This window comes from Lipophrys pholis, assembly GCF_963383615.2.
Source record: "Lipophrys pholis genome assembly, chromosome: 11".
In the NCBI taxonomy this organism is placed as follows: domain Eukaryota; kingdom Metazoa; phylum Chordata; class Actinopteri; order Blenniiformes; family Blenniidae; genus Lipophrys; species Lipophrys pholis.
The window spans coordinates 6,008,263-6,029,265 of record NC_137631.1 but is presented as its reverse complement, the minus strand read 5'-3'; the positions used below and the strand labels follow the sequence as shown (position 1 = coordinate 6,029,265).

The window sequence follows — 21,003 nt, the reverse complement described above, 5'->3', positions numbered from 1 at the left end:
TAGTAAACGTGCAGCAGCGTTCTGCACTAGCTGTAAGGTCCTAACAGAGGAGTTTGGACATCCTGACATTAGGGAGTTACAATAATCTAATCTTGAAGTCACAAAGGCATGAATAATTTTTTCTGCATCTTTGAAGGACAAGAAGTTTCTAATTTTTGCAATATTCCTTAGATGGAAGAAGGCTGTCCTGGAGACATGTTTAACATGGGAAATAAAGGACAGATCCTGATCAAAAATAACACCCAGGTTCCTAATATCACTGTTAGAGGTTAAGGTAATATTATCTAACCTAATCAGACTGTCTGAAAAGTTATCCCTGAGCTTTTTAGGACCTAGTAATGTGATCCTGCTTTCTGGTGAACCCGAGCCGTAGCTACTATTGAGGACACTGAGGTACCTCGGTACTTTTCCGACGTGTATGTAATTAAAAATAGTTAAAACAATGCTTTGGAACTGGGTGGTTTTATGAGTGGATTCACACACACATATATTCAGAACAAATGTATGTTGAAATCACTTGTTTTAAATAAATGTTTCAATTTTAATTACATTTCGGTCTTTATTTCGGTCGCTACTTGGGATAATGAATGGTGGACCTCAGTATTCCTGAAACTCTGACTGCAGCCCTGCTCGTCAACACACCAGCAGCCGAGTTCTGGAGGAGCTGAAGGTGTGAAATGGCTTTTTTTTGGGAAGATCAGAAAGCAGGGAGTTACAGTAATCGAGCGGACTTCAGAGAAAAGCATGCATCAGAAACCCAATGGCCCGAGAGAGAAATGTGGATATAGTAATCCTAAGATGACAAAAACCTGGATGATGTTCTTTACTTAATCAGATGTTTTGAAAAGTCTTTTTAAAAGACTGTGTTTGCAATCTTGACGAATGTTTTTCCCTTTTAGACTTTGGACCGACGACTAAAGCTTCATTTCTGCTTTCTGCCATCCATGATTGAATAAATACAATTAAAAAGGTCATAATACAGCCTTCCTCAGGTAAAACGAGCCACTAGATGCTCAGTATTTGGGTTTCTGTTTCAGGCTGGCGGATTCATTTTTTTTTGTTCATGCTATATTTAAAGAAACGTCTGCAACATTACACATAATAACATAGAATAGTTTCCCACTTATCTGCCCATGCATGACTATAAGAATCAGATGTATTAGCCTCTTGGTTTATAATGCATCTGAAATCACTGCTTTTCCTCCCTCTGTTGTGCAGGAGCCCGAGCCGATTTTCAGTTGGAGGAAATTTCCTATGAGGTGCAATGCTCCCTTGATGACTTCATTGTTCACAAGCCCAATCAACTTGAAAACCACAGGCTCACAAAGCAATGCAATTCCAGCTTCGATTACAACCACATTTAACAAAAAAAGAAAGAAAGAAAAACAGACTTCATTACACGTCGTTAGCCGTGATGGGTCTCTCGCTCGACTGCTGCTACTGGAGCACATGCTGCATGAGCACACTTGACGAGAAAGAGAATATCTGGGCTGCGTTACAAACAGGGACCGGCCTGTTAGCAGTGTACTCCACCTGAAATTAGGCCAGAAACTCGTACTTTTCTCCCAGCCGGGAGCGGTTGTGGAGATGTGCACTGGGACCGTTTTAAGCGCGCTATTTGCTGTATTTTAGCAGCTACTTGAACTGCCTTTTGCATCGCAGATGGAAAAGCGGGAGTGATCTCCCCGCTGCTGTCAAGGCCACTTTAAAGCAGGCGAAGTTTGCAGACCGCCGCGAGAAACAAACATTTGATGATCCGTCCTCGGAGGGACTCCTTTCAATTATTTTGGCGGCATTTGAAAAGAGGAGATGCCACGCCGTCGAGTTCCCAGGCTGCGCTTAGATATTGTTCTCGTACTGCCACCGTTGTGCATTTGAATTTCAAAGTTTGCTTTTCTCAAGGAAAGTTTTCAGAGTGACTTTCACAAAAATGCTCTGAAAAGGTGCCTTTTTTTATATTATTATTATTCACTCATTCTCAGAGGACGGCGTTTGTCAGTGCCAATTTAGAATGAGTCCCCTCACATACGGTGCTACAGAGCAAAGGAAAGCTGTTTCGAAAAGATCTGCAATTTCAAGGAAAGAGGGCTCTTTGAAACCACATCTCGATGGTGTTCTGATATTGCAAACTATCACATATCAGATACAGCAACATATAAATTACTGCGTTAAAATTTTCATTGTGTCCCGCTTTCTTTCTTCCATGTATTCCATTTTATATCAATCTTTACAGCTTTATGTCTAACTGCAAAGTGGCGAAGTGGCTCACCCTCATAGCAAGGATGTTCTGTTTGAGCTAATGGGGGGAGTGTCTATTAGTGTGGAGTCTGCATGTTTTCCCTGTGCATGCATGGGTTTCCTTCAGGAACTCCCCCAGTCGGTTCTGCTGCAGTGGACCGGTGATCAGTCCATGAAGTACCCTGCCCCTCACCCAAAGTCAGATTGGATACCCCCTCCAGAACTGACTAGAAATACAGAAAAGAAACATGTTGGTTTGCCCTAGAGTCGCGAACTTTCAAACTTGGATTTGGACATCCCACTTTCAAATACCCTGTTGTAGCGGTGAAATTTGCATTGACTTCAAAAGAAAAACAACCACCTTGAGGAAACATACGCCAATGCGACCACATCTCTTCTCATGACTTACAATCTGTGGTTGACTATCTTTCAATGAAAATCTTTAGTGCACACTGAAGAAGCTGAAGTATGTATGCGCACCCACTACCATGTCATTGTATGACAACAGAACGCCTCTGTCAGTATTTGACTGACAGTGCGAGTAAAATTGTGTTTGAAGGAACAAGCCACGCAGCGGAATTAAACTAAAAATGACAAGATGTATGTAAGTTCTGGAAAGCTGTCAAACACATGAGCTGAGAGTGAAGATACAAAAGTTGCCAACAACAGTTGCCAGTTGCCTTCAAAGGCTCCGTCACCCATTGCAGTGTGATCGGTGGGGGAGTTACACTTTTACATATGACTTTATTTTAACAACAATCTCACACAGGCCAGTCAGAAACAACATTCCAAACTGTGTTAGCGGTTAGTTGTTGTCTTGATCGTGCTACAACAGACATCCTGTGATCTTCTGACAGTGTCACACATTTCACGACACAGTGCTGCTGCTACGAGCTAAAGCTGCTAAAGCCCCGTGGCTTTTTCTATATTTAACATAGATATAGTAAACATGCCAAGCCGCGAGTTGGTTGTTTTTGTCATGTGCACGCGTATCGCTTCTGCTTTCAATGTTAAACACTCCGAGAGTCGGAGCTTTATTGAAAAGATCCACCTCGGGAGTCTGTTTTCTCTTGAATTCGTTGGCATGTAAACGGGGCCTAATTCACAAGAGAAATTGAGAAAAAAAATAAATGAGGTCACGATAAAGGCTATACTTCTTCCACAATGAAACAATCATTTGCAAATTCCCAAGCCGATAAGAAACGGAACCACAATACTGTTTACATGTTAACTCTGGGCCCCAGAGGGTAAACAATAAATCAAACATGGCCAACCTTGAGATCATTGATAGGATAGGATAGAAGGTCAAAAATACACATTCAAACTTAAATTTATTCTGCAAATATTGTATCTCCAAAAGAATTTTAAAGTTGAGATTAACCAAATGAATGCGTTTTGATTCAATAAGCTTATTTTAAAGGTATTTGGTTCGATCTTTAGATATTAGCACGGCGTCTCGAACATCGTTAAAAGGTCTGCTACAGTTTGGCCCTCTGGGAGATGTTTAGATATTTTTTGTGGCCCTTGCCATGATCAAAGTTGCCCATCCCCGGTTGACATAAACCAAAGGTAAACTACATTAAAGTGGAGCGTTTCAAAGGGCTTTGCACTCAAATAGGCACAGTGCTATCCTAATGCCTGATAGAATGCTACTGGGGCCTAAACACAGACCGGCAACATCAGAGACACCGTGATGAATGTCAGGTGGCTCAGTAAAAGCCTGATATGCACCGCCGAGTCGGAGCAACATTTGCTGTAATTGGGAAAGCAGGACTGCATCCTCACACCATGAAGCCACATTGATTTTCTATTTATTCCTCCACGCTGTTCCTGAAAGGCGCCTCGGCTCCTCTGGGAGCGGCCGCGGAAGCACTGCTCCCGATGTAAACAGCACCCCCGGTTGTGCACGTCAGTGTGCGCGAGTAACAGTGCGCTATGCGGCCCCGGGCTTCATCCGTCTTGATCCGTGCGTTAAGGGCAATGACTCACGGTACGGCGAGGGCGCCGGGGGACAAACATGGCACAAGCTGGAGACCACCTGCTGGTGGGGAGCAGAGTGCGAGGAACTGGCTCCCTCTGACACCCATCACGGCTCTGATTCATTATCGTCTTTATATGAGCAAAAGGTTGCCTTCTGTGATTTCTGTGGCGAGAGCGCGTGATGCATTTGTCCGCCCACTATCCCCCTCAACGCTCGGCAACCCTTCCCTCCCTTCGCTGCCAAGTCTAAGCACTGTTATTTAGAGTGATGCATTTCCCTCTGCCTTCCTGCTGGAGTGGACTCTCCATCACCTACACAAGCTCACACACTCCAAAGGAGGCAGTCGCACGCACGCACGCACGCACGCACGCACGCACGCACGCACGCACGCACGCACAAATTTGCCATGAATTTGAACACGCCAACGTGAACCTACACACACAAATTGCTCTGCCACCAGTGCCCGGTGCAGGAATTGGAGCGGACAAGTCAAAGTGTCCAGAGGCAGCAGATCCTCTCCTGTGTAGCAGAACTTTATTTTAGACAGCCTGTTACTTTACTGAAGCCAAAAAAAAAAAAAGCCCTGCATTCTGCCTCCATGACTCTCTCTCTTTGTGTACGCTGAGGCTGAAAGAGTCTCGCTTCAGATTTTTCTCAAGCAATACAAGGTCTAATTTTTTTATTTTTTTTTTCTTGCCAGTTTGACCAACTCAGTGACTTCAATTTCCAGGTCCAGATGTCACAGCAACACAAGATGGCTTATTTATAAGAGTTTTCTTGGAAATACTGGAAATTTCTGCGAGGTGGGCTCTTGATTGTTACTGTATATGACGAGCTTGACTCCGTATGTCAAAGCCATAATGTCAATGTCAAGTTAAAGCAAGTCATACGTGCATGCTTCACCAGTCTTTACTCTTTGCTTTGTTGTGTGACTAAAGATTTATTGACTTTTTCACAATGATAACACATGTATTATTAACTATGACATAACCAAATGTTTGTATTTTGTAACTATATATAGTACAAAGTACAAAGTAATCAGGAAAATAAGCGATACAATGGCTATTTGTGCGCCGTGTGTTATAATTTGAATGTTTTCCTTTCAGAATTTTCAATATCTAAAAAAGCATATGAAAACAACAAAGTCATGCTTGATGTACATGACATAATTAAGTTAATTTTACTTAAAAATGTCATTAAATACATAAAAAAATGTATACAAGGTTTAGTTTTGTTTGATCTACTTAATAAAATGAAGTTGGATTTACTTCAAAATGTAATTTACTACATTGAAAAAATTGTATAATTTATACAAGGTTTAGTTTTGTTTGATCTACATAATAAAATCAAGTTGGGATTACTTAAAAATTGAATTTACTACATTGAAATTTATTTATAATTAATCCAAAGTTTAGTTTTGCGTAGTCTACTTGAAAAAAATATGTTCATTTTACCTGGATTTTATTTTTCATGTAAGAAAATAAGTAGGTAGTTTAAACAAAGAACAATCTTGCTTGATCAACATATATAAATTATGCAAAACGTTGCCTTAATTTTTTTAAGTAGATCTAGCAGAATATTTTTATCAGTGTACTTGTTCTTTTTGGTATCTGTACTGGACTTTAGTAATCATATTTCCGATTATATTTTGCTTTTATATGGAAAAACAAACATCTTCACCCTGTTCCTGTACTCTTTAATTGAATCTACCTGGTTCGTTCCTTCTTTTATTTCACTTCAATTTAGTTTTATTGATATAGCCAAATACAACACAGTCATTTCAAGGTACTTTTACAGAGAGAAAAAACAACTATTTCACGGTGGAAATGAAAAACTCCCTCTGGACAGGGAGAAACCTGCAGAACCGGAGTCAGAGGTGGAGTTTTTCTTCAGAACCAGAAAAGGTTTGCATTTACATGGCAACGTTTTGAAAACGATATCCACTGACACGGAAATGGCAGAAATGCTGAAAAGGATTTAGTTTCCATGTTGGACCACAACTTGCCACTGTTTTTTGTAATGAAACCACACACACACCTGGGCACAGAGAATAAGACACTATGACATTAACAACGGGAGTAAACCAACATTCGTATGGAGAGACGACCAAGTTGGATTGTTACTACGGTGACTGTCACCTATAAAACTACCAAGTCCCAGGAGACTATGGACTGGGAGTCATGACGCTCTGGATGCCGCCATTGTTGTTATTGTCCTTCTATTCGCACATGTGAAAAATAAATATTAACAATGGCCGTGATGCGCCTGCAGCATTTCAGAAAAGTTATGTTTTCCCCGTTGACATGGAGCAGGGTCGGAGTGTTTCCAAAAAGCCTCCGGGCACCGTTGCCATGTGAACGTACACCAAAAACCAAAGTTTTACGTTTTCACTTGAAATCATTGTGTGAACGGTGCCTTAGTGATAGCTAAGGCTCCAAAAATAAGCAAATATTACAATCCTCATAGTGGACTAAAAACGTGTGAATCATATGTTATTGTCAGTCGCATTGAGTTTGGTATATTGCTGCAGGGTAAAAACACAGTTTGTTCTTGTTTTGATGGGTCTGTACCGCCTGCCTGACGGTAGCAGTTCACAGCATCCAGGGTGGGAAGTGTCCTTTGCAGTGTTCTGAGTCTTTTTAAGACAGCGGGAACTGCGCAGGTCCTCCAGTGTGAGGAGAGAGCAGCCGATGTTCTTCTGGGCCGTGTTAATGACCCTCTCGAGTGCTTTCCCCTGAGCTTCTGCTGTATCGTCCACAATATGAGGATGCTCTCTGGTGTATCGATAAAAAGACGCCAGCAGTCTCTGGGTGATGTTGCCCCTCATGTGCACCCTCAGGAAGTACAGTCCCTGCTGAGCCTTTTCTCTGCAGCTCGGCGGTGTTCGTACTCCAGGTCAAGCTCTCTTTAACTCTTTGAGAGCCTGTTAGTGCTGCCTTTGTTCTTTACTTTATTTAATGCAGTTTCAAAGTTTTGTGCATATATGTTCTTAAAAACTCATCTTAAAATCAGTCAGATCTGGCACCCCTGTGGCCTGGAGCAGTAAACTGCCATCCTCACAACCAGAGAGCAAAATTATGAGTGAACGTCTCCTCCATTGTCTGATGACAATGACTCCTAATTGAACGAAAATGTCTTGACGTCGGTCAGTGATTTCACATTTTTCCCCGAAATAGACGGTTTTAGGATTCGTTTCAATTTCATGTGTTTACAATAACTGTGATCCTACCACCAACTGTGAAAGCTATTATTTATTCATTTTTTTGAAGTTGGCTCACGGGTCATCAAGTTTGCGGTCGTTTGATGCTTCGTGTACTTTGTACTTTTCCTCTAGGTCTATTAACACATCATGTCTGTCAAGTTTTACAAGAATTCTTGTACCGGGTTTCTGTGGGAACGGCGGAAACATAACTTTTCTGAAATACTGCGCATGCACACCAGGCCGTAGTAAACAGCTCTTCTGCACATGTGCAAGTAGATAGACAATAACAATAATGGCATCCTCCAGAGTGTCATGACTCCCAGTCCATATTCTCGCGGGACTTGAGAGTTTTGTAGTTGAGATTCACCCGGAATAGCAATCCAACTACGTCATCTGTCCATATGTCAGTGTCCTCCCATTGTTAGTGTTTATAACCTTATGGTTCTCTGCAGAACAAACAACAGCACCACTACTGACCTGGCACGCGAACTACATTGCTGTCAGTCTTTCTGCCCTTCACATGTAAATGGACATCGTTTTCAGAACGTTGCCGTCTAATTGACAAACTTTTCTGAAACAAAAATGCAGAAACCTTGTGATTCACTTGAAATGTTGTATGAACAGGCCCTTATGGGTGAAATACTGCATGTTCCCATGGCTGTCCCCAGATTTTTAGGACGTGCATCTTTGAGCAAGGTACAAGACACTCAGCACATTAGTGTAGTTAAATTTCAATGGATCATTTATGACTGTGTTGCAAAAGGGGAAGAAAATACTGTTTTGATGAGGAGCTTCTTCTCAATATATTCATGTGATCATCTGCTGTATTTACTACAGCAGCAATCAAGACACTGAATTACAAGCAGCTGCTGCTAGATGGCGGCTCACTGTGTTACTGTTAGGCTTTCTAAAGGTGGATCATTTGGAGACAAGCAGGCCTTGAACGATACAATTGTGAGTCATGGAAAGCAAGCGCACACACACAGGCATGCACACGCACGCTCGCACACACTCATGCACAGTATGATAATAGATTAATTTCTTTAATCCAGTTCGTTAAACCAGATTTCAAGTAATTACTATCACAATAACAGCATTTATTTCAAGATCGTTCTTTGCAGTTCACCACCTGATTGTTGCCGTGACGTTCCAGCAGTTTATTCCAGGCTGAGGTTAGAAAAGCATTGAGGTCGGTTGGAAGCAGTTCACCGGGACTCGGGACTCGACACATTTATTTACATTAAATAAAAGCCCGTCTCTTTTTCGTCACCTCAGGCGAAGGGCATCTGCGAGTCAGCTGGGAGTCTGGAAGTGAACCCCGGCCTCTGATGTGAGAGCTGCTCATTTTGTACACCCACCGTGTACCTCCACTGCCTCCTGCCAACGCTGAATGTTTATGAATGTGACACAGCGTGCACTAACGACAAGAAAGCTTTAGAGATAATTAGGAAAGGAATTTTTGGAGTGGATGTCGGAGAAAGGGCAGCATCGTTGCAGTGTTATATCACAAAATCCCATGCGAGGAGAGCAGATGTAAAACTATTAAAATCCTACATTTTGAAGAGGCTGGGGGGTGATTGTTGAGTTGCCTTCGTTCTTACCATATTTAACTTTTCAGACGAAATCACGACAAAAGTAATATGTGGAGGACTAAACTAGTTCATCAACCAACGTGCACACTGTGGAGTCATGTGACCAGGACAGCACGGAAAGTGGTTTAATCAGTGAGCATCTAACGGAGAAGACAGAAGCAGCTTTTCTTGGGTGGTCCACTTTTGGTTTTCTTTTATTTTTAAAGTGCAAAAATACAAAAATAATTGCAGGTGCAAAGTACCTCAAGGTGCATCGGAGGATAAAAACAGGAGTGTGGCTTCTCCAGCAGCAGAACTCATATTGATCTTGATTGGCACCTTTAAAACACTGCTAAATTAGATTAAACCATAAAAACTCCATAGGTGTGAGAAATAACATTAGTTTTTTAAAACTAAGTTAAATGTCCCAATATATGCAAACTTTACTTTCTAATGGTTTTCTAACAGTAATAATCTTCCCCATACCTGGAATGACACTCCAGAAGTGAAGCAAGTCTGTCCTATCTCCCTGGCTTGTTTCAGTTTTTAAAATCTGTGTCGCTCCAACCAGCCAATCAGAAATCAAACCCTATATAGTGTCATTGGGGGTTTAGCCAATCCCAATCAAGGTAGGCTCCTCCCTTTGACTCCTCCCACAATCAGGCAGCTCTGCTCTGGCACATGGCACCACGAGAGGAAGTACTTCCTCCTCTTCCCAAGATGGACATGTGTGGGCGGAGCCAGTCCAGCTCACGCAGACACAGCAGATTCTGAATGCAGCTCCTATGATCCAATATTCAAATGGATGAAAATCAAGGAAAAGCTGGATTTGGGGGCAATAAACTTTGAATGCAACGTTTTTGGATCGAGACCATGTGAAAGTGTTGGAAAGTTGTATAATATGACCCCTTTAAAATCCTCCAAGACTAAACCATAACCTGAAGCAGAGGAAAAGACAATACATACTAAAACATAAATCCCAAAACGAAACACCTAAACAATAAACCGAATCATAAACCCTGCTACAAGTCCATGTAACCCCTGTGAAACCTGCCCGAAGGCTTGGGACTGATGGTTGACGCCGTGTCGATAGTCATTAGCCGCGTTGATGCTACAGAAACACAGCTGCGACGTGGTTCATTAATAACTGTCCTCGCAAAGTCTAAATTGGAGAAAGCATTAGTTCTACTAAACCTCAAAGGCACATAAACAAAAGGAGCCGCTTAGAATAAGCAGGAAGAAGTGTTGGAAGAAGAAAAAAAAAAAAGAAGCCTGACGTCTCTCATTAGTGTCTCTTTCCGACTGCTGACAGCTCACATCGGTCTCACTCCTGGTGTTCCTCCTGGAACAGAGACGGGCCGCCGCAGACAGAATTCATGAGAGGAAATCTGGATTTCTGGAGAGTGAAACTCTCTGGGTGGATGCACTCTGGGGTTTTTTTTTTTTGTTTTTTTTTCATCCTTCCATCCTGTTAAGAGTGGAAACTCTCACCTTTTCCACAGCTACGTGCACATGTCAGGGGGTTCCAGCGAGGCGCTCACTCCAAGGACCCTCCTTTAATGTTTCAGCGCTCCGTAATTTCCCAGCCAGCGTGTCCGGGGGAGCTAAAGCGCTAAATTGCCATCGAGAGAGAGAGAGAGCGAGAGAGAGAGCGAGAGAGAGAGAGAGAGAGAGAGAGAGAGAGAGAGAGAGAGAGAGAGAGAGAAAAGCAACTTGCTGAAATGTTCTCGTGCAGGACTGGGCAACCCAGTGCATATTTAATCCCTGGTTAATCATCGGGCGCGGTAGCGCGTGTAAGCAGATTAGCCCCGACCCGTATTCAGCCATAACAGGCCAGATCAATGTCCGTCTATTTTGTGAAAGATCGTCGACATGTGACAGACTTTTTCACTCGTGCTTCACTTTGAAACACTCGGGTAGTATTTCTCACTGCGGCTGCAGCTTTGCATTGACTCTTGACTAAACAACGAGAGATTAGTCGATTCTGTTTCTCACATATTGAAGTGTTTGTGTTATTTTCAGATTCTGGATCAAACCGCTAACAAGTTCTAAATAGTTGACTTTCAGTCATATTAAACATATTTATCTTTGCCTTCATCTGTCAAGCTTCAAACTTCACTCAGGAGCCAGTTTCTAACTAACAACCTTTGTGACAAATGGCGTCAGACGCTTTTCAGATTTCAACTCTGAGTTTTTTTTTAAGTCTGTAGTTCGTCACTTTATTTTGAGCTTTGACTCGTTTGATCTGCTGAAAAACCCAAGAACCAGATGTTGAGCCTTGTTTTGTAGCTCTGATGTTGCATTTCCAGAAGATTCCATCGTACTGTTTTTCTCACAGGCTCAACGGAAGACTTTCATTGTAATCTGGGTCTTTGATTACAGAACAACGGAGCCAATGAAAATGCAACTTTTCTAAAAATGACTCTACGTGCATGTGCACCACGACCAGAGTAAATAGTTCTTCTGCGCATGTACAAGTAGATGGACTTAACAGCAGTGGTGGCCTCCAGAGTGTCATGACTCCCAGTCCAATATCTATTTTCTATCTGGGTGCAATTGAGTGAATTTAAACGAGCAGAGCCCTGCACTGTGTTCATTGTTCATGTGTGTTTTCTCATTTTTAATTTTCTTGTTCCTCTTCTGCGGCTTGATGCATTTTCACTTGAAACATTGGCATGTAAATGAGGCCTTTTCCTCATTTAGATAATGTTTGTCTAGAGACAAGCAGACACCAACAGACAGCAAATTACGATCGACTTGTTGGAAGGCTCTGCGCTGAAACACAAAAAAATCAATACTATTGGTCCACTTTAATATTTTATCATCATGTAACATTCAGCCTGGGAGCCTTTTATGATGATCTTCAGACATCACTGAGACATTAGACGTAATAAAATACTGCTATGTTAGACATTTAGATGAATAATTTAAGGACATTAGATAAAAAGTGGCATGATTTTGGAGGGGTTTTATCACATTAATGGTAGGAGAATGAGAAACAAAATTAGGAAATCATGTTTCAGTAATTCAAGTAAACCAATTGGAAATATAACAAAAGCAGATTTACACTACAAGATAATTATTGAGGAAAAAGTAGGAAATATGAGACTCTTGAGTGAGGATGATTCCGGGCAGAAAACTATGTGCAAGTACCAGTCAAAACACTCTGTTTACACAATGTTTCAAGTAGAACAAAAAAATATTCGTTTTCGTTTCAGAAACGTTTTGTACGGAGCTCCGGAGTTGCCATAGAACCCTCAGGTTAATAATACATTTCCAAAAAGTTGCCTTTCCAGTGGCTCGGAGCAGCACTCTCATGTGAACAGACACCCTGAAACAAAGCTTCTCTTGAAAACGTTGTTGTGTAAATGGCACCTTCATGTGTTAAAGAGGTAGATAGATTTCACTTTCCACTTTCCGATGTCAATCTTACTTAGTTACTCTTTCGAACTCGAACGGCTGACTGCATGTTGACATGGCAGCTGTCGGTGTGGAAACCACACCGCAACGAGCGCTCATCTACTTGGGATGGAGTGTTTTCTAAAAATTCAAAACCACTGAGCCGTTGAGTCTTGCGTTGTCACTTAAAATTGTTGATAAGTAAACGGCCATTTAAAATCTTTTACATTCAAAATACATATAATTAGTTTAAAGAGACACTTGTCTTAATATATCAGCTCCTGAGTTAAATAGAGTTCATTTCCTTCCCAAAGAGGCTTGAAAGTCCTCATTGCTCCAAGTTTTATGATCACAATAGTATTTTCATCCAATGGGGGGAATAAACTGGCACATACAGTGGAAAAAAAGAAGAAGCAACTTTAAGTGGTGTGACGGGGACTCCGCAGAGATCGCAACCAGGGAAAGAGGCCCAATCTGCAGGAATATGATTAAAACCGAAGCAAGTAGCCGGGGTCAGAAGTCGTTTCACTTGGTAACTGAATATTCATCAATTTCACCCTTAAACCGTGCAGTGATTAATTGAACCTCCAGTGTGATTAAAATATGAATGAGTTCCTTTCAACGCTCTAAACTCTCAGGGATGGCACATCCCCAACCGAGCGCTTCATGTTTAATGCATGAGCCACTTATTGGTTTATCTTGGTGAGACCACTTTACTCCTGCCAGGTATCCCCCCCCCCCACCCCCCGTTCGCCCGTGTGCGAGCGCGCAGAGGCTTCACATCTCTGGGAGTTTCTTATTTTCACGCGCAGATTCACAGCTTTTAATAAGGGTCAGTGCTGCCGGGGCTGTTTATTCACACCTTTTTCTCAGCACGAGCACAAGTCTGCCTGCCGTTTCCTCACGCCGCGGCCCTGGGCCTTGTGTGTCTCGGCCCAGTTGTTCATCCAACCAACCTGTGGTTCTGACCCACTTCCCGGCCTCATTCGTCACACCGAGAGTCCCGGAGACCCTGATTTCAATTTTTCCCCGTGAATCCCATTTATTCCTCCCCGGCCGTTATGTCATCACCGCCGACTCACCTGCTCCATCGTTTCCACAAGCGGTCGGCCAGCATTGGAATATTTCATTATGGTATGATAATACCTTAAATATGCCACAGGATATGATTCGCACAGGTCACAGCGAGGAGTTAACGCAGCTCTGTGTTTGGATGTAATTGCCGCAGGCTGCAATCGCTGACCTGACATGTGAATGTAGTTTTACACTCGGATGAATTATCCGCCGCTACGCGAGAGGCCATATTCACTGGGTACTGTCCTTTTTGCAAACACACGGTAAAGGACTTGACTGTAAACTGCAGATTTGTTTCAGCAACTTTAAAAAAAAAATAAATAATCGGATTCGCTTTTACTCCTTCCCCTCACTGAATTAGTGGCTAATTTGGCCCTTAAGGAGCAACACTTAAGACACAGACTCCCCGAGAGCCCCAGAAGAAGTCATCCGTAAACCACACATCACCCGGCGGTTCGCCGGCCTCTCCCTTCGCTCCGCGTACGCCAGCAGCAGCACGCTGTGAAAAGAAATAGACCTGAAAGTAATTGAACTCGCTGTATTATTTCCCGAGAAGCAACACGTAAACAGAGAAAAAGATGACAAATAGACAATAAAAATAAGAGCACAGCTTCGGCCAGGATATTATGAACACCAGCCTGATATTTTGTAGGTTTTGCTGCCAAAACAGACGTCGACTCCTGAGACGTCGGCTCCACTGGAGCCGCTATTTATACACCACAGCGCAGACGATTCAAAGTGCTTGATGGGAAGGCAAAAATGCATTCAAATGAAACATTAACAGAGCAGTGAAAGGATACTTTTCATCATAAAAAAACAAAAGGCTCTGGCCCCGCAACAACATTTCAAGTGAAAACGGAGCACTTTTGCGTTTCTGTTTCAGAGATTTTGGCAGGTCAAGAACAACATTTTGAAAGCAATATGCTTTCCCATTAAAATGGCACAAACACTGAAGATGATGTCCTCAGCATGCCGCGGCACGAGTTGGTGCTGCTGTTTGTTTTTGTAATGAAAACAACACACACACACACGGGCACAGAGAACAATACGTACTAAACATTAACAATGGTGAGAACACGGGTATTCATATGGACAGACGATAGAGGGTGATTGTTATTACGGGTGACTCTCAACTATAAAACTTAAAAGGAGAATCTCCCCACGTATGTGCAGAAGTACTATTGACCACAGCCATGGTATGCATATGCAGTAGCAGCATTTCAGAAAAGTTTGCATTTTCCACCATTTCCAGAGAGCCGGAGTCTTTTCAAAAAGTTGAGTTTTCAGTGGTTTCCAGAACATTGTCGTGTAAACAAACACCCAAAAGGCAACTGAGGTTTTGGATTTTCACTTAATAACGTTGCATTGTGGGCCTAAAGTGAAATAAATACTAAAATATCACAGACATTTCTTAAGTTCAGTAGTATTAATGTGAAAACCCATATCATCAATTTGGCCATTGCAGCATTTAAATGACTATATAAGTGCCACAGGCATATATTTAGCATAAAAAATAGTGCCTTTTTTTTATCTTATGTTGTTATGCTATGTGTGTAATTACATAAAGCAGAAAATAGAATCAAATATAAAACAAAATAGACTTCTCACTGTTCATAAGGCGCAGATAAAATTCCTAATTATCATGTAAATCACACCCAGCTGTATTTTCAATTCTATCAATAGTAAATGCACAAAATTCACTATTCCACCCTGAAGTATTGAAGAGAAAGAGGTGTAGATGATCTGAGATGATCTATTTTTGATGGACACCATTTAAACTGCAGATACTATATGGCTGACCCAAATAACAACCACTACACACACTAGTTTGTTGTCAAACTCCCTGAGCCAGTTTGGAGAACAGTCACTATGACACTGTTGAAGTAAGGATCCATTCTTATGATGAACCTGTGGGTTTGTTGCAGAAAAGTGCAACCGAACTACGGACCAGAACGAAGAAGAATGTCGTGCATATCATCGTCTCTGTGAAATACGGTATAGTTTTCATTTCTTCACCTTCTGTATAAAACCCTTAATTACCCAGCTCCGTCATATCTTAAACACCTCAGATTAATTTCCTATCCCAACAGACCCTCAGCCGTCAGAGTGCAGGCTCACTTTTCCAAAGATAGAAGGGGAGGCAGAGCTTTAAGCTATCAGGATCCTCTCTGGTGGAACCGGCTCCCATTTTGGATTCAGGGGGCAGACACCTTTTTACCTAATACATGAGGCTTAAAACTTTCCAATTTGATAAAGCCTACAGAAAAACGTGGCTCAAGTGACCATGAACCACTGTTTAGTTATGCTGCTATAGGCCTGCTCACTTGGGGGACGTCCCTCATCTGTATCCACTTTCGATTCATTTACTGTATCGTCATGGTGTCGTCTTTGGGTTTTCTCGCTGTGCTGGTTTGTGAAACAGCACACTTTGTTGAATCGCCTCCCACATCTGAGTTGCGAAGGAAATCAATAAATGCGTTACAGATGAAACATATCTGTGTGGGTGTTGTGTAATTTTAATTCCATATGTTAGTCCTGTTTTCAATATTTTTTATATTAATTCATGTAAACAGTGCAAAAGTCAAATGTCAGAAAGGACAGATTTTTAAGCTACATTATCGATAACAAACAATGTGATGTATTTGGAACTTCATAGTTTTCAAGGCAAGTTCAACCAGTTATAAAATCTTATTAGGGACCGAGCACGGAAGGCCGGAGGGAAGGACCCTATTGTATTTTGTATGTTGGGGAACTGAGGGGGCGACTTTGAGCCCAAATTTGACTCATTAAACACGCTCAAAAACTCACCAAATTTGACACACTCATCAAAAATGGCGAAACAATTAAGGAAATGTAAAAATTAACCCCCCGAGTGCCAAAATATGCTCTCTAGCGCCACCTAGAAACACTAAAACGGCCACCTAAAAACAATAAAATGGCTACCACGGCCCGTAGGAATGTCGTAGAGCAGGGGTGTCAAACTCATTTTCACCGAGGGCCACATCAGCATGATGGATGGCCGCCGTGTGCGGTTTCTCACGTGGGGTTGTCCGCCGTCGGGTGGAACACGGGTCGGCACGGGGAACTTCTTAATCTGGATAAGCACAAGTGCAGAACTACTTCCGTGTCAACAAAGGCACGTGTAATTACCTTTTTTTTATAGAATGTTTGAACCTGCGCTCACATGTTCCCAATAGACGCACATCCCAAGGCTTGCACTCGTGCACTGCGCGTCTATTTGGAACAATACGGTATTTATTTTAAGACAATCAGACCTTCAAGCCCTCGCGGGCCACATAAAATAACCTGGCGTGCCACATTTGGCTAGCAGGCTTAGAGTTTTATATGTGTCGTAGAGAGATCAAATCAAAGCTCGATTGTTCGTCTCATCAAGACCTAAAAATCACGCATTCATACCCCGAACCTAAATCAAACAGGAAGTCCGCAATTTGCCTTTCAAAATAAGATTCGCAAACGCTGTCTCCTCTGAGGTCGAATATCGTATCGGCTTCAAAACTCTATTAAATGACAGAGGAGACTCTCCTGCTCAATAATTCCGTTCACTTTTTGGACTAGTTGGGCGGTTTTGTTTTTATTTGCCATCAAAGTTCTGAACGTCGAATCCCGCCACCTCCCGCCGCCTCCCTCCGCCTCCCTCCTCTTATTCAAATAAGTGGGAAAACCAAAAATGTCTAATCAAAAACAGCCATGTCAGAACACCACGAACAAGTGGCGACTGGGGCTAAACCGTGACTCTGATCGACAAAACGAGCAGATCAGAAGCGCGACAAGAACCTGCCGAACAAAACGATGTCACACGTGAGGAAAATTCCATAAAACATGACCCCTTTGACGAGAGAGAACAATGCTGTCAAAAGGCAAAAAATTCTGCGTTTGTCATGTAAAGGAGGTCTCAGTGTGAAAGATTTTTGAAAATGCAAACTGATGTGCTAATCGAATTTTGAGAATTCCATGAGACAGTGTTTGCTGTCCTCGTTTAACACATCTTCAAAAAGAAACCAACATCGATGGGGAAAAGTGCCCAATGAATAACAGAATCTCAACCGGTCGATCCCTGTGACCATAATGTCAATAATCACTCTCACTTGACTGACTTGGTTCAGAACGCGTTGATTATCAGGCAAGTGGTCGTGGAGGAGATGGATGAGCTTGTTCAAGGTTCAACACCTCAACATGACAAATCAATGCTAAGAGCAGAATTATTTCGCAATGTTTTTTTTTTTTTGTTTTTTTTTTTTACTGGAAACCAAACCCGGAAACCTTTTTATCACCGAGGTGAGGTCTGGCTGAGGTTTGGTGCTCGATTCATTAAGCAGTTTTTTTCCCCCCTCACACAAACTATCAGATGATTAAAAGGAACGATTCCCTATTGATTTCCTGTTGGAGGCACTCTGAGACATGTTTTGTTTATTGCCATTCTGCAAATCAGCGGAGCACAGCGGGTAGGGAGAGCAATTACAAATGCAAATTCCCAATAAGTGCCTGGAAGGTATGTTGAAAGGTCCTCCGAAGGATATAATTACAGCCTGACTTGATTACATATAAGAAGGAGATGAGGAGGAAATATTGCTGAATTATTCAAGCAAACAAAAAAACACCCTGCGAGCGAGCGAGAATCACTCTGACGGCATTCTTCGTCTGGCTTTAACCAGGAGACTGACATCACAGGGGATCAAATGCATTTTGTTGGCTTGCCTCTAGTAACGCAAGTGATTCCTCTTAAAACATTTAGGATTCCTCATCAAAATCCTATTTCCCCTCCATGAGAATGATCTTTTAAATTCCACTTAATGAAGTCGAGAATGGAGATTTCGTGAGGCCTGCAAGCCACATTATACATTTTTTATGAGTAGCTCCTCTACCATTATCCGTGATTAATGTGGAGTGGAGTCGTTGATTAAACTGCACTCTAACTGGTCAGATGTCACCATCAACCTCTTCACCGATCTCTCCAGCAGCTGAATGATGTGAGATGGAGACTGGAGCAGGAAAAATGGCCCGCTGAAGTGGCTGCGTGACACTCGAGTGGCGTCGGAAACGCGGTCGTCAAACAACTCCTATGTATTTGTGTCTCCCATTATGGGGAACTTTGGGGAATGGACGAGCCTGCATTCAGACGCGTGTCATGCAATGATCGGCCTGCTGTGTGAAGTGAAGGACAGCTGGGGCATTCTGATGCAATTACAAGATCCTTTTTAAGATTTGTAATTCATTAAGATAGACGGCTTCTTTATGGGGAGTTTGAAAATTCTGCTTTTCTCCAGGCTCCCTAACCTGCTCTAACAGTCAACGGACAATGCTTTTGAGGTGAGCTGACAACTTTTACATTGTTTTTAGGTGTGGCTCTGTGTGATGTCTGCCTCTCTGCGTTCGCCTTGTGATGGATTGGCAACCTGTGGAGGGTGAAACCTCCCTTTGCCCAATGACAGCCACGATAGATTACACCTAGCCCAGATCCCAGTCTGGATGGAGCAGGAATAGCCGATGGATGGTCAAAGTGATGAATGATGAATAGTGTTCTACTATTACTCCCTCTTGTGTGTTCAAATTCAAAAGACGGTAGGAATTTTGCCAATTTTTTCCTGCAATGTCATCACAGTGTTTGACAACAGCTTTTAAACTCTAGATTAATCTGTACATGGTCTTACACTAATAGAAGATTCTTGTTGGGGCTGTAAGTACACCAGTTGCTGACGCCATGTGACTCGAGCTGAGCTGAGTTTATTACACAGATATAACCCGTATGGATGTGTAATATGGTCTCATACTTGTAAAAACAAGTGAAAATGTGTCTGATGTACTGTAGCTGGTTGAAGATTGAGTCAGATTTGTTTGGATGGATGCAGCAGTCATGTCATGTTTCCTAAACTTTCTTCTTCTTCTTTTGGGTTCAACAGCAGTTTGCATCCATAAAGTTGCATTACCGCCATCTGCTGGTTCTATCTATCAAAGGATTGTTGTTGTTGTTGTTGTTGTTGTTCTTCTTCTTCTTCTTCTTCTTCTTCACTTGGCATCTGTGAAGCTGCATTACTGCCACCTGCTGGTTCCAGATAGTCCATACCATTCCCACTGCTGAAAAGAAAAAAGAAAGAAAGAAAGAAAGAAAGAAAGAAAGAAAGAAAGAAAGAAAGGACGAAGCTTTCTTATCACTTTTAGGCCCTGAACCTAATCAAAGTTCTGGACCAAAATGAAACATAATATCATGGTTTGTTTCTTGTGTTATTATGAGATTCTGATTCTTTCTCTTGTTTCAGACTCTTCTTGTCTTCCCCTCCTTGTGTCTCATTGCTTTTCCTCGCCCTGATGTGGGTCACCTGTGTGTGATTGTCTGCACCTGGGGCCTCATTTATAAAGGTTGCTTACGCACAAAACGGGTCCTGAAACATGCGTAATCACGCAAAATTTGTGATAAAAAATGTTTTACTTTGCGGCAGAATGTGCATACCGGTACACCGACTTTGGATCTTGCGCACGCACATTTTGGAGAACCTGGCGGCGCTGATGATGAGGTTGGTGAACTGAAGTGAGATTCATCTCATGCATTTAATATCTTCAAATATCAGACATATAGATCCAAGTAATCATAAAAAGTCAAGCCTGCAGCGTTGCAGAGCCGTCTCTTGAAGGACACACTACAATTGAATTATCAGCACATATGTTCATATGTCAAACTTTCATCTTCAAATGATACAGAGCGGTGGATAGAACCGATTGATTATTAATTGTGACAAGGTGTGTAACAATCAGTCTAATTTCAGAGTAAGCACATAAATAGCGTGGTGACAGCCACAGTGTGTGAAGCTGCAGTGTGGATGTGTTGGTACAGTCATGCGTTCGGGACGCACTGGGGGCTACAGACAACCTCCTCATCACCCTCCGCCTCCAACTCCAGTGACTGAGGATTAAAACACAAAGTCCACTGAGCCGTTTCACAACTCTCTGTTCAAATATCTCATTTTTACATTAAATAAACAGATCAAACTGGACTTTGTGGGTCTCCGCTGTGGTTTCCTCCAAAATGTCTCCTTCTCTCTCCGACACTCTGACACACGCTGGCCGTCACAACCATGGGGGCTGTTTTGGGGTCCAGCGGTGTCCTGGGGTGCTGCCCCCATGATGTCGCTCTCCTCTGACCTCCACCTTCAGATCAGATTCTTCTTCTCCACCTCAGCAGTCACCGATCTCCCTGTGGCTCTCACACTATTTACAGCGGTGACAACTGCAGCTGATCGCTTATTTTTTCTTTTATGAGTGAAGTAACCACTGTGACACCAAATGATATCCTTTTCCTGACCTCCACCTACTCAGTGAATATTTCACTCTCCGTAAAATTCTTTTTCCTCGTCTTTTCTGTCAGGATTTAGCGTCAAATGCCGGCGATCAACAGGCTGATTGAGATGTATAAATACTGACGAGGGACTTTGTATTGACCATTTATGGTAGAAAGTGGATGTGTTGAGGGCGAGAGATGAACTGTTAACTTTTCAGGTGGACTGTGATCTGTAAAGGGAAAGTGC

The 21,003-nt window shown here is 42.3% G+C and overlaps 1 protein-coding gene across 1 annotated transcript in view; it reads left to right on the top strand.

Moving 5' to 3' along the window:
* LOC308116519 (putative nuclease HARBI1) overlaps positions 1 to 4,400 on the top strand; it is a gene marked incomplete at both ends in the record, with an annotated part of 54,768 nt that extends 50,368 nt beyond the window's left edge. Inside the window, 1 exon segment of the mRNA XM_080474768.1 lies at positions 4,152 to 4,400. Within this exon segment, the coding sequence (XP_080330894.1) occupies positions 4,152 to 4,400 (249 nt within the window).
* Between the last annotated feature and the right edge of the window lie 16,603 nt (positions 4,401 to 21,003).